This window comes from Chanos chanos, chromosome 6 (genome assembly GCF_902362185.1).
Source record: "Chanos chanos chromosome 6, fChaCha1.1, whole genome shotgun sequence".
NCBI lineage: Eukaryota > Metazoa > Chordata > Actinopteri > Gonorynchiformes > Chanidae > Chanos > Chanos chanos.
The window spans coordinates 18064196-18078424 of record NC_044500.1 but is presented as its reverse complement, the minus strand read 5'-3'; the positions used below and the strand labels follow the sequence as shown (position 1 = coordinate 18078424).

General features: G+C 44.9%; 1 protein-coding gene across 2 annotated transcripts; it reads left to right on the top strand.

The window, feature by feature from the left end:
- The first annotated feature begins 4993 nt into the window (after nt 1-4993).
- On the top strand, nt 4994-12315 carry tsr1 (TSR1 ribosome maturation factor). 2 transcript variants are annotated; one of them, XM_030776940.1, is made up of 15 exons: nt 4994-5111; nt 5375-5478; nt 5590-5818; nt 5977-6111; nt 6321-6775; nt 7148-7301; nt 7913-8067; nt 9311-9528; nt 9877-10036; nt 10132-10242; nt 10521-10653; nt 10920-11036; nt 11414-11554; nt 11766-11840; nt 12054-12315. In XM_030776940.1, exons 1-15 carry the CDS (start codon nt 4994-4996, stop codon nt 12230-12232), a joined length of 2484 nt encoding a protein of 827 aa, XP_030632800.1. In that variant the 3' UTR covers nt 12233-12315. The 2 variants fall into 2 exon arrangements, with proteins under 2 accessions (XP_030632800.1, XP_030632799.1); XM_030776939.1 differs by having other exon boundaries at nt 7913-8091.
- Nucleotides 12316-14229: the final 1914 nt, after the last annotated feature.

Genomic DNA, 14229 nt, shown 5'->3' with positions numbered 1-14229 from the left:
ATGGTGCTGTGGTCACGTCGCGTTATCGAACGCTCCACTGGTGACAATACACCCTCACATGCATGACATGAAACCAGTCATGCTCCAGGTGACATATGGTGGCTCAAGACTTTCCACATCATTTTTTTCTTTTCTTTTGTTTTAACAAACAGCTCTGGATACCGAACCCACGCATGATAAAGAGCTCTGAAATCACTCTGATCTTTTACTCTGGTGGGTAGCATCACCATTTCGACCACTTGTGACTCATTCGTTAAATGGCTTCCAGCCAAGAAGAGATGCTGAAACAAGAAGCTTAAGGGGAGAAGTGAATATATCAGAGAACATGTCGAATGGACATTCTCCATTTTGAAGACGTCCAGACAAGAAACACAGCTTCCTAAAGTAGGAGGCTGGAAAACCCTTAAACCTCATGGCTCTCTTGTGAGGTTAGAGCAACAACGTCAACAGTATTCAGCTGATATGAGCTGTTATTAAGGGACAGTGAGTATGGGCTTGAAGGCTCTGGAGGAACACAATGAGTTTGATGCTTTCAGGAGGACACAGAGGCCTTGCTTTAAGTGGCAGCTATGAGCTCAGAGAAAGACAATTGAGGGGAGAAAAGGAGCTGTGTCTCGCTTACACAGAGACACCATTCAGCCTCTCTTTGGCGCACACACACACACGCACACTGGTTTGCATGTTTCTATGTGATGCACACACCCAATAAACAAATCCAGCGGCACCACTGAACCAGTGTTTGGAAATGAGCTTACGACTGACGAATCTCTGCACTCTTCTCAAAAGATTTCCATTTTACAGTGTTGTCAGTTACAAAACTTAAACAGCAGTGGATAGGTTGAGCCATAAAAAAAAGGGCTGTTCTACTTCTCAAAGGCAAACTCCAAACAATTACATACGACTGAACACACGTAACGCTTCCTTATCAAATACCACTGGTCCCTCAGCCAACTCAATTTAGTGGTCCAGACATGAGTACTGCAGCTTGAACTTACAGTCATGTGAGATGGGGCTGTAATTAGAACCAGAATATTCCTTAGCGCATTGATTCATTGATATTTGTATTCTGTGGGGTTAGTCTGTGAACCTGTGATCACCAAATCAAAAATATTAAAGGTCATGTCACAAGAGGTAGAGAGAGGGGTTAAGAAGTGACTGGCCCAAACCATAAGATGGGATGTGTTAATCATCTAGATTAACACATACTGGGAGTTTGACAGAAAAGGCAGTTTAAAAAATGAATGTTATCTAAGGAGATTTATAGACCCAAAGCAAAAGAATGAGAGCAATGAAACAGTAAACTGACAAAACAGAAGAAAGGAAGACACGCTGAAATGCGAGTTCACTACGCCAATAATTAATTTCATAACATCCATAACAATAACAATCGACAGAGAAAGAAAAGTGTATCACATATTATGTCCGCGGGACTAGCAAGACCCTGGTGAACTGAATTAAGCGTTTATACTAAGAACAAACAAAATGTTCTGTCCACTTTGCCCTCTGGACTTGACTTGAAGAAAAAAACATACAGTAGCACAATGCTTTCAATGTGCAAGGATATGAAAACGGCTGCTAATTGTTTACACTGGCACTCGTGGTCCATAGTGCTCGCGCACGGGGCAGGTGACAAAGTCACATTCCGATGCAGGAAACAATCCTAATTATTTACGGGTTTACGAGAATGCATCGGCTTTCTTGCTGTAGACCGGGTGCTACAGTATGTTAGCTTGATAAGCGCCTACTTGACGAGATGTGCCGGGGCACGTACACAACCTTATGTGTATGACACATTCCAATTGTTCGTACTGAAACTAAGTCCGAGTGCGTTAAAACATTTCCACGGTGTACCTAGAAACAAAATGAGTTACATATTGATTGCTTGGGTGTCAGTGGGTTCGCCATGCCAGAGGGCTAATGTTAGTTAATTTAATAGTTAGAGACGAAACAAACTTTAAAAAAATTTGTGACAACCTACATGTAAACAAAACCACTTATTTGGTCTGCTAACAAACCAGCCATCAATGAACCCATTTCAAAAGGCGAATTCTTATAGGCTGCGCCACAGTTACAGCAGGCCTGTAGTATACTAAGTAATAGCTGACTCAGTTAAGGTGCTCTGCTAGCTGGTTTGCTAACTAGCTAAGTTAGCTTGCTAAATTAGCGGGGCTACACCCTAAGAGGCTGTATAACTTGGCAGGCAACACAACCTTCACACGGGGAACAGAGGCTTCAGTTTACTCGGCATGGGAATACCTTGACCGAGCTAGCCTGTGGCTAAATTAATTACCCCAACTTTACAACACGTAAAAAGCATTAGTGCCTACAGAACAGTCACTGAGGGTAATGGAATTGGAAAGAGATTCTGATTCCGCAAACGGATGAACTATAAAAAAATTACCTAGGTTTCACTGACATAAACGCTACGTAACTAGATAGATAACCAGTGTTAGCTAAAGGCAGATGATGGGTGCGAAGCGGCAACTTACCCTTCCTGCAGGCCAGGTTGAGTTGAGCAAGTGCGAGAAAAGCAAGATTTGTAATGTTAAACTTCTGGCAAAAAAGTAGTGTCCAACCTGTTAGTGAAGGAAGACAGCTGGACCTATCTCTGTTTTCACTACCGAACGCTTCCTGAATTAATCTCTCAAGTTGTTTATCGCTGTCAAACCTATAAGCTGATTTAGTTGACAATGCAGAAACTCCACCCCGGGGCTAACGGTGGCCCAGAAGCTCGATTCCCTCGCAGGCTAGTCCTAAAAATGGCGTCCGTAAGATCCACTCCTTGTATGACAAGTTCGACAAGGAAATATGAGGAAACACCCTGAAAAGAAAAACCCAAAACTCGCTGCAGCCACACCCCTTACAGCGTCCGGGGGGTTAAATGCCTATCATTATTCGATTTAGCTTGTGCTCTATGCTTTCACACAGTGTTCATGCTAAGGTTGTGAATGTCTCTCTCCGCCTCCCCCAGTTCCTGGAACGGCAGGACGCCCGCCCGCTCTGAATAAGTTTGGGTAACACTCCCACCGTCCGCAGAAGACCACTGGTCAATACGGCGGTCGGATTCAGCGCCGACAGTATAGCAAAGAGAAGTGGGGTCGATTTACGGCAAATGATGCACAAACTGTGAATTAAAAAGTGTTTAAATAAACAATGCTGAAAGAATTTTCCCGGCATTTGATGAATTCACATTTGTGATCATTTGGAAAAGGACAAGAACACTGTAAATGATACATGACACATGACACATAAATTATTCCTCCTGACAGGTAATAGTGTATATTTCAATAAACTAAGCTGCGGTACTATGAATTGCATTCTAGCATGGTTAGGCTTTAAATTCTTGAAGTAAGCCAACAAAATCAAAACACTGTCTTTATACAGTGCTCTGTCATTTCAGGGAACAGGTCAATGGTCTATCAGAGATCATTTGATGCAGACCATAAATTAAACAGCTGCATCTGAAGTAGGTCTTTTTAGAGTTTAAGATGATGCTGGCGATGCAGAGGTCCTGTTTGCCGAGAACATTAAGTCTATTATTGGTAATAAAAAAATAAGCACATGCGTAGATGCTAAATTCCACCTCCTAAATTCCTCAAAGAATATTCAGTAATACAGATCACTGAATGGTTAAATTAAAAGCCCAGGGGAAATAGATGACAGCTCTCGCCTCCAAACTACAAGCGACCAATTAGTTTCAAGAACAGACCACTTGCTCTCTGGATTGGCTCTCAACTGGTCTCCTCTTCCCACCAATAAGGATGCAGGAATCATCCTCACTGTATCTAGGCGAACAAAGAGATTTGGAGCCGATGCAGTCTGTTTTATGAATGGGAAATAATCATGCTACATACTTTTCTTAGGATGAGATGCGTCATTCCAGTAAATCAAATTGTATTGTTCTGTATCTTTTATATTTTGTTAACTGAATATATGAGCAAGAAATCAGAATTTTACCCTCTATTAAACAGTAATCAGTGTTTTATGGAGGGTAATAATAAACAATGTGTACAAGAAATTAAATTCGTAAGTTGTTTCACTGACAGTTTCTTTGCCACGGCAAAGATGTGTGTCATAGGAGCATGTGAATCATAAGATTTTTATTTGATTTGTAAGTCTGATCTCAATTTCAGTTTGAATTCAAACTGATGTGTTTGGGCACAACAGAGATATTACATTACCACTCGAATGTAGTAAATAACCTCACATCAGTTAAATGGTTCATAATCTGCGTTTTAAAATGATGCTTCAGTCTAGGGATGATTTTAAAAGAATAACAGAGGAAATTGATCCTATTGTCAAAAAAGAAATGAAGAAAACATAAGGCAAACACTGTCCTGTCTAGAACTTCCTCCATTCCCTATCTCTGCCTCCCGGCATTTCCTGAGTTAGACCCCACTGGGGAATGGAGAGTTCAAACCCCTAACCATAGTCAACACTGTAAAATTATCCATTAGAAGATAGCTATTGCACACCAACGAGAACAACAGCGAGAACAACGGGAAAATTCCTGCTAGTTTGTGGAAATATTGAGCTTATGAAACTTGTGGGTGTTAGTCACCATTTCCCGTGTGAAATACTGACACAGGCCCAGCGCAGCACACATTTATACCGACACAAATGATGCCATGACCTGGCTGTATGTTATCAGTCAAATGCAGCAAACGTGTCTATGGTTTAAGTGTATCAGTACCTGTTATGATGAAAAACATATGATAAGTTCGAATCGTCATGTGCAGTTCAGTGTTTATTAACCTATATAAACTTTTGGACTAGCTAATCTATACCATATGGATGGCCACAAAATAGCAACTGCTGACTGTGTTTTGACACCAAGATATTGACAGGAGGACTCCCGTCATTTTCACCATGATAAAGCCCCTGAACGGTAGATGGCAGACGCGCACTTTCTTTCCCCAACTCCTTCTCAAAAGGAAAAGTACGCGCGTGAAAATGACGTCATTCAAAGTTTACTTGTGAGGCGTGACTGAACATGGCCGCTGGAGGCGAGCAGCAGCAGGCTCACCGAGCCGGAATCTATAAACAGAAAAATAAACTACACAAACATGGAAAACATCGAACGAAGGGGGAGATCGGGCGAGAGAATAAAGGTAAACCCAAAGGACTGGTTGATTAGTTAAGGCTTTCTCATTTGTCGCTACGTCAAGGGGTAAAGCCTGCCATGCCAAACACGTGTTTTAAATATCCACGGGAGACACGAACACATTTTTGCCTTGACATCCACATTACTGAGACAATCTGTTGTGGTCCCTCGTGCAATCTAAAACGCTAAGCTTTTGGTTCCATAAGTCACTACTGGTGCTTTCTTTGCATTTAGCGTTTAATAGTGTCAAATCACCTCTCACAAAACTAGGCAGAGTTGCTGTGGTGACCCTAACCAAAAAACAGAGGAGAGAGTTAAGGAAGATGGATCGCAGGCACAAAGCAAACCAACTCCGCCGAAACAAGAAGGACTCGGTAAAGAAAAAAAACATGTCGACTGTGAATGAGAACAATTGACTGATTAGCGGTAGTGGGGCCTTTGTTCGCAACATTAAAGTAAAAACGCTCTCCCGTTATTTCACGTAGGTGCTGACAGAGAAGCGACGCCTTGGCAGTAGGGATGGACCCCCACACCTGGTGGCTGTTATATCACTTCATGCGGGAGTTGATGCCGGTGCTGTGACACGCCTGCTCAGAGGTGAAGGGGCTGGTGGGTTAGTGCACGAAGAACAAGGAGTCAGTGGCGCTAAAGACAGTTTTGGTCTGGTCGTACCTCGTTTCAAACAGAGATTCATTTTCTGCCGACCTGACACGGGTAAGTTTAAAACAAACACAGCCGACTGAACAACCAAAAAAAGGTTTCTAACGTATCATTTAAAATAGTTCAAGAAAGGACCACAGGCTGTCAGATAATGCTCAGTCAGGAAAGATGGAACTGAATTTAAAGTTCTGTGTATTCCTTTGTGCCCTAAGCTGACCTCCACTCGGTCTTGGACGTGGCGAAGGTGGCAGACAGCCTGGTGTTTGTACTGGAATCTACAGAGGGCTGGGACAGTTATGGAGACTACTGCCTCTCCTGTCTATTTGCACAGGGCCTGCCAAGCTTTGGTAAGGCATGAAAAAGCCAGAAAATCAAAATCATTTTTATTGTCATTTATTCTGCGCGAGCCCCCCCAAAAACATAATTGTACAGTATCACAAAAACATTGAGTAATATTGCTGTTAAGCTAGCAAGGGTATGATATTAATTTTTGAATATCTTCCTCTATCAACTGTTCTTGGTTTCTTGCTTTGGGCTTTTCCTGCTGCTCTCTCAGCGCTGGTTTGTCAGGGAATATCAGATCTGGCGGTAAAGAAGCGAGCAGAGTCACGACGCGTGCTGTCACGTGCGGTGGAGGGACGTTTCCCAGAGTCACGGCTCTTCCCTCTGGACACGGAACAGGACGTCACGTTGCTCCTGAGGCACCTGGGATCCCAGAAACAGACGAGACTGGCGTTCCGCTCCCGCCGTTCACACGTGCTGGGCCAACGCGTCTCTTACGTTCCCGATGCCGCTCAGAACGGGACCGGGACGCCTGGTACGGGATTAGGGACTCTGCGTATCTCGGGGTACGTGCGAGGGCGGCCTTTGCAGGTCAACAGGCTGGTGCATATTGTTGGCCACGGGGACTTTCAGTTAAGCCAGATTGACGCACCCGCAGACCCACTGCCCATCAGCTCTGGTGCCCCGCACCCTGCCAAGCCAGGCAAAGGAGGAGACGTGGAAATGATGGTGAGCGTGCAGAAGACGTGCAATTCACTGCCATCTCAGAGAGGTTTTGGCGACTTGACGAGCAGTAATGAAAATGCACATTAATGTGACGAGTTTCCTGGCTGAGCTTTGCCAGGTGTGGTATGAAATTTAGACCCTTGTCCGTTCTGTAGACCAGAACGTTTGAGCACCGTCAGTTAACCATTGTCTGTATTCCCCCTGCCACGTTATTGTGAAAAGACCTCAGCTGAGGGATTATGGCGCTGACGAAAGAACAAATACGCAACATGTTTCTATATCTTTATGTGTCTGATGTGTATATGGATATGTTGAACCGTATGTGACCCAAGCTCAGCCACTCTGTTTGACTCTGTCATCACTCATGCTCTACAGGATGGAGGTATGGATGGAGATGGGGATGGAGAAGTGCGGGTGCTGATGACGGCAGATCCCTCTCAGAGGGAGAGCCTGCAGGCGGAGGCAGAGGTGGATCCCATGGATGGAGAGCAAACCTGGCCAACCGAGTCTGAGCTGCAGGAGGCAGAAGGTAATTACAGGCTGCGCTCATAACATGTACATTCATTCATTTAGCAGACGCTTTTATCCAAGGGCAGACAGAATACAAACCAAGCATATAGTCATGAAGGAGCTGACTGTGGCATAAGTGCCACCACTAAGTTCACTATCAGACCAGATACAAATTTGAGAATGCTGAGGGGAAGAATAAGACAGTAGACCACAAGTGGGTCTAAAGCCCCTGTTATATAAACTATCAAGTACCTCCATTAACAAGTATCACAGATAGGTGCAAGGTTTTTTACCAATGTCACTGTCATGCACAGCTTTTTAGTCAAACTAGCAGGTTTGGGAAACATTCCAACCATTTTTTCCCTCCAGATGATTGTTTATTGAGAGTTGCCAAAAAAAAGGAAGGATACCGTGGAATGTGGCAAGGTTTATGTTTGTGAACCTCAATTGTGAGTTGAAGTTTTACTGGGTTCTGTGGTTCTTTGCACTTTCACTGTCAAACAGCTGTCAGGCCAAGAGTTTTTTTTGTTTTTTTTTGCCTTTATAGCTACATCCATTTGCGTATGTGCTGAGATGAAGCCAAAAGAAGCTCTGCTCCTTTCTTCTGTTCAATTTTTTCCTTTTCTTTAGAGGCGAGAAAAAACAAGAGACTGATGAAGGTGCCAAAGGGAACATCTGATTACCAGGCCACTTGGATCGTTGATGATGGGGAAGAGGCCGATGATCAGGAGGAACCGGACAGCTGTGACGATGATGAGGATGATGTTGAAGACATGATGGAGGATGTCGACGGAGAAAAAGACTCACAGGTGAGGTTGGGTGGGTCCGATGGGGAAAGAGCAGTTCAGTCTAATGCGTGACTGTTTCAGAATATTGAACTTATTGTATAAGCACCTTGTTAATGTGAATGTGAAGGTTCTCCTCATTTATCCAGTTTATCCAGGGGTGGAGTAGGGTGGGGGTCTAAGAGAAAACAAAAGTCAGATGTTAGACATGTTCTGATTTAAGTACCAGTACAGCGTTATCACAGAGAAATAACATGTGGGAACATAACTAATGAATCTGAGGGACTGAAAACTCCCCATGTGACCGTTTGAAAATACCAAGCTTGATAAACCATGGTGGAAACAACAAAAACAAGACCATGAAACCCTCAATACATGACCGTAACACTTTCTTCTTAGGAATATAAATCCTTTATGCTCTGTCTGTTTGGATAGCTGTTACCATGGCACCAGCAAACAGTAGGCGAGACAGGCAGTAAGTGAGACATTTCCAGGGTCATTCTAAAGGACCCCTGGCACATGTAAAATCACATATACCTCCTTAATGTAAGACATGAACCTAAACAAAGCCAGAGGGAAGATGACGATTGGTCAACGAAGGGGCGAAAAGGGCAGGCCCGCGGGCCTGGCGGCGGAACAATGCATACGTGACCCGCCGTTTGTGCACAGGGGTGGCGGAGAGGCAACTGTTTGTTTTTCTCAGTGTCTGCTCCTCAACACCAAGTGCCAGGCTGCTCCCGGTAACAATAGTGTTTGGAGCAGGAGTCCCGAGAGGAGGCTCGTGTCTTCCTGCTCTTTGGACAGGGCTTCCTGTCCGGGCTACCAGAGTGGGCGGTCATTTATTTATAACTGCCCGGGTTGAAAGAGACTTGGCGGGAAGCTCCTCGTTTATGGTGTCTCTGCTCCATTTATTTGCTTTAATTCGCAATTAGCATTCGTTTGATGTCTCGCTAAGCACAAAAGGGAGGATTTTTTTTCCAACGCAATGGGGTTTTGGAACAGAAGGGAAGTGGTCCTATAGATGATGAAAAATGATTATTTTTATTAGCGCACCTGTGATTGTTCAAGGGCTGACCCCAGCGGGGGTGTGGATGCTCTCCTGAGCGTGCCCCCCCCCCCCCCCCCCCACCTCCCTTTCCCATCTGTAACGCTCCACAAAAGCCTCCAATCAGAAGCTTCGTTTAGACTCGCTGAATGAGTTTTCGCGTTTGTGTGACTTCTGTGTTTTTCTCTCTTCTCTTAGGATGCTGGGTCTGGCAGTGACTCTGGAGAAGAGGATGAAGAGGTGGAGGAAGAGGAGGAGATTAGCACCACAGCAGGGGGCGGAGCTGAAGAGAAATACGACGAAGGCATGGACGAAGCTGAAGAGAGCGAGGGGCTCAAACGCTACAGGGAAGCACGTGCCGATGAAATGTTCCCTGACGAAGTGGACACGCCTTTAGACGTAGCTGCTAGGATCAGGTGAGAACAACAGTCGCTGGCTCGCACTGTTGACAATGGGGAAAAACAACCTACATCAGCACGTGTAGAAAATTTGACCACGCTAGCCGAAAGACCGTTACACGTGCTATGCTAACACTCAGCTGAAGTTTTCTACATGCACCAGATGGAAACTTGAGGGGCTGGCCTGCAACAAATTTAATATGAATGCAACTTTATGTGAACCTGTTTGGCCAAGTCCTAAGAAATGAAACCATCATTAGTAACTTTTAATGACCTTTGCCGGAACCTCCGCTGAGATGTAATAAATTTCTCCCTGCATGTGAAAGGCGTACTTCTGACTTCCCTGTCTCTTTTTCGTGACCTCAGGTTTCAGCGCTACAGGGGGCTGAAGAGTTTCCGCACCTCCCCGTGGGACCCCATGGAAAACCTGCCTCTCAACTACTCCAGAATTTTCCAGTTCCAAAACTTTGAACGCACGCGACGGCGCGTACTGGCCGAAGCATCCGAGGAAGAGGAGGGGGCTATGGTAAATGCGCGTGTGTGTGTGTGAGTGGTCGTGTGTGTGAATGTGTTTGTGTGTTGTCATGTACCGACTGACACGTGGTTTCTGTGCCCATGAAGGTGGGCTGGTACGTGACCGTGCATGTTCTGGGCGTCCCGCCCTCGGTGGTGGAGAGCTTCCAGGCCGGCAAACCCCTGGTTCTCGTTTCTCTGCTACCACACGAGCAAAAGGTATTTTCCCATCTTTGTTACTTTGGAAGGCCAAAATGTAATCGTCTACATTGTGTCATCTAACCATTTAACAACGTGTTATGGTAACAGCATAAAGGAGTGTATGGCCAGGGGTAAAGGTACATGTACTTTTGATGATCACTGTACATAATTTTGTGCACAGACAAAGATATTAGTCATTCCACTGTGTAATTACTGGTCAGTTTCAACATTTTGGGGGGGTGGGGGATGGATCATCTGGTTTGATTGAGAGACTGTTTACTGTCTTTTCTCTGGAGATGTCGGTTATGAACATGCTTGTGAGACGGCATCCCAGTACCACGGAGCCCATTAAGTCTAAAGAGGAACTGATTTTCCAGTGCGGCTTCAGACGCTTCCGAGCCTCACCCATCTTCTCCCAGCACACATCCGGTACCTCCCCCTCTCTCTCTCTCTCTCTCTCTCTCTCTCTCTCTCTCTCTCTGTCTCTCACACACAACACACTCTCTCTCATGACATTCATGCAGGAGACAAACCACACATACTGCTTTCTTAACAATAAAGTCTTCAGTGTCAACAGAAAGTGTGAGCCAGATTTTGCGTCTGCATGGTTGATTTCTAATGGTTTATAATGAGGTTTGTGACTCAAAACATGAGCCGGTAACAGGTTTATTGACTGTCTTGTTGTGTCTCTGCAGCCGACAAGCATAAGATGGAGCGTTTCCTCCGAGCGGACGCGCCAACCGTCATGTCTGTGTACGCTCCCATCGCCTTCCCCACGACGGGCGTCCTGGTCTTCAAACAGAGAGAGAACGGTGAGAGAGAGAGAGAGTGGTGAGGGAGAGAAAAAGAGAGAGAGAAAGAGAGAAGAGGCCCTGGCAAAGGCAGGCTACTGAAGAGGAATGAAGGACAGGGCTTAGATTTGTCATAGCCTTTTGACCTCCACTCAAGAAGACCTTGGTTTGGGTTATCAGATGTGTTAGACCTGATCAAGAGAGGTTGCCTTGCCTTGAATCAGGGTTATATCTAGCTCACTGGGTTTCTTAAAATGAGAAATGAAAACGTAGTCTGCGAGATTCTGGAGTGGACTGAGGGGAGTTTTTCCACATTTCTGATGGCGAGCAGCCTCAGATTTAGACCTGTTTAAGCAGTAAGGTGAAAACGGGCTGTATTTTTTCCCATTCTTCTGCAGGCATGCAGGACCTGGTGGCCACGGGCAGTCTGCTGAACTGTGACCCCCAGCGTGTCGTGCTGAAGAGAATCGTCCTGAGCGGACACCCCTTCAAGATCAACCGCCGCTCCGCCGTGGTCCGATACATGTTCTTCAACAGGGGTGAGGACAACGTCTCTCACGTTACAATCCGACCGCCTTGGATTCACTTACTTTTTACCACTTTAAATACCCCAAAAGACTGCCAAGCACCCCAACATTAGACCTACACTGAGAGTGTGGTTTTCTCATTGGTAAAGTAAATATAGTCTTAATCTCCTCTCTTACTGACTATTACTGGTTGGTTTTTTTTTGGTCTGTTTCTGTGGGACAGATGACATCCTGTGGTTTAAACCAGTAGAGTTGCGCACAAAGTGGGGACGAAGAGGACACATCAAAGAGGCTTTAGGTGAGTTTTCGGTTCAGGAATGATTGCAGCATAAACGAAATGTCACATCATTTCAACGTCGGTTTCATCTGTCGTCCTAACACGTTGCGTGCGCTTCCGATGGTGATAAGTTAAGAGAAAAAAAAAAGAAATGATTCAGCTCTGGTTTTGATAGGTGCTTAGAACCAATACTGTTATTACAAACCAGCCTTACTGTGTGTTACCTTTTGACAGGTACTCACGGACACATGAAGTGTGTGTTTGACAATCAGCTGAGGTCCCAGGACACGGTGCTGATGAACCTGTATAAGAGAGTGTATCCCCGCTGGACCTACGACCCTCACGTTCCCCTTGCCCTGCCCTGGGTGAAGAGAGAGGAGCCGAAAGCTGTCAATGACATTGACATGGAATAGATTAAGGAAGGGAGTAAACTTCAGTCGAAATGATCAAAGGCACAAGAGGATATCAGACATGGATGTCGCCTGCCTGTAACTGATGTGTCATAACAGAATGAATTAAAAATAATTTGTTTAGAGACGGCTGCTTTTGCACTTTGTTAAAATACATGTTTTGTAGGTTTGAACAACATCATATATCTTGAGGGTGAATTTCTTGTGGTGACCACTAGATGGCAGGCATGTATTGAAATGAACAAATTTAACTTTCTTAGGCGGACATACCACTTGATATCTGCACTAAGGAGGCCGGTATATCATTTTCGGGTGTGTTTTTATTTAAAGTACACTTTATCGACTCAGGATGATTTTAATGACATAGTCAATAACAAACTAAATTGCCCTTGAAATTCTGGCGCAATACGTTTTTTAACCAGTCGTTTGTTTTAAGTTTCACTAATCGAAACAGAATTTCAGCAATGCCAGTCCATACTTGTCATACATTGATACCATACTTTACCGTATTTAACAGAAATTAACATTTTTGTGTAGTTCTAATCAACATAGTTGGGAGCACAGTGTAAATTCCCATGAAAACCTCAAATGGGATCCTCGCTGTCTTCACGGGTTGAGTACGGATAGAAACCGCATCTAAACACTGGTAGTAAATACTGTCATTCCGAGTTTTTATTTCTCATCCTTTAACTCAAACCAGACTTCATGCTGGAGGATAATGTACCTCAAATATGTCACGCTAAGAGGTCTTTATGTCCTTTGGCTGCTATTACTTGAAATCGCTGGAGATTGTGACTCGCCATTATCACTGGCAATCGAACGCACAACTTGTAAGTCACTGCGCTGACAGCAGTCGAGTCTTGTCAGGGAGTAGCACAGTTTTATGCTTTTTGACAGTAGGGGTCTGATATGGCTCTTCAGAGCGAAAACAAGTATGCTTCCAGTCTAGCCACTAGGCCATGTTTTCTATTCCACTCCTTTACAAAGCGCTAGGCCTCTACCTCTCCCACTCCCCGGTGGTCTCGCCGACCTGAAGCCGCCTTTTTACCGCCACTCGGCCTCACACACGCAGAGAGCACGACCCGGTGTTGTTTTTGCGCCGGGTCCCAAAAGGACTGCCCTGCTTGCGCGCTCTCTCTCTCTCTCTCTCTCTCTCTCTCATAGTACGTCCTCCCTCCCTGCCTCCCCCTTAACGGGCCTTTTCGCTCTTTGGAGAAACAATGATTTATGAATTGTAATATTTATCATAAAACAGTGCACTCACATGCTCGCAGCTACATGATTCATCTGTGGACTCTGTTGGGACAGCAGCGCACATGCATGCCAGTATGTCTGGGAAATGAGAAGGTGAGCGCTAGTGCCTGAGAGAGGAGAATTTGGTCCAAAAAGAGCGAAGGGGGAGCAAAAGTTCAATATGAGCCTCTTTTTTTTTTGCTCTCCTTCTCTCTCTCTTTCTCTCTTTTGCACTATGAATTTGATTGCGGTGGAAAGAAGTCAAAATAATGATAAAACAATTGCACAAGGGTAATACTTCTTTATTGCCCTGAGCTGATCTTGAAGAACTGGACAGTTAAGAGGATCCATTTATTTTCTTCACTGCCCACCCCCCACTCCCCACCCCTTCCTAATTTTGCTCTAGTAGTGCACTTAGGGCATTGAGCAAAGATGTGTTAAACACATCTTGTTTAAAACTTTGAAAGGGTGTGGTGTTCCAGTCCAAATGTTCACAATCTAGAGGGAAATTCAATCCTCCCACTTTGGAGTTTGTCCTTAAATTTAAGAAACACACGAATGGAATGCGAACGCGAGTTATTTTTCCTCCGATACTGCCCTGATCCCCCTTAAAACCTGTCGGTCTCGCAAAAGAAACCTTTCGAGTCGCTTCTAAACAAAGTGTTTGTCCCAAAAAGTGGACCAACTGCTGAGAAGCGGGTACGGGCGCCTGTCCCATTGGCTTTGGTGACTGATTGGCGCAGTTTGCGGCCAGAAGGAGTTAACAT

What these genes read in the sequence shown, in the direction of transcription:
- tsr1 (XM_030776939.1), top strand. Translation starts at nt 4,994, where the DNA reads ATGGCCGCTGGAGGCGAGCAGCAGCAGGCTCACCGAGCCGGAATCTAT. An exon ending in ACGGAGAAAAAGACTCACAG is followed by an intron (nt 8,092 to 9,310) that starts GTGAGGTTGGGT and finishes CTCTTCTCTTAG; the next exon opens with GATGCTGGGTCTGGCAGTGA. An exon ending in CTTCTCCCAGCACACATCCG is followed by an intron (nt 10,654 to 10,919) that starts GTACCTCCCCCT and finishes GTGTCTCTGCAG; the next exon opens with CCGACAAGCATAAGATGGAG.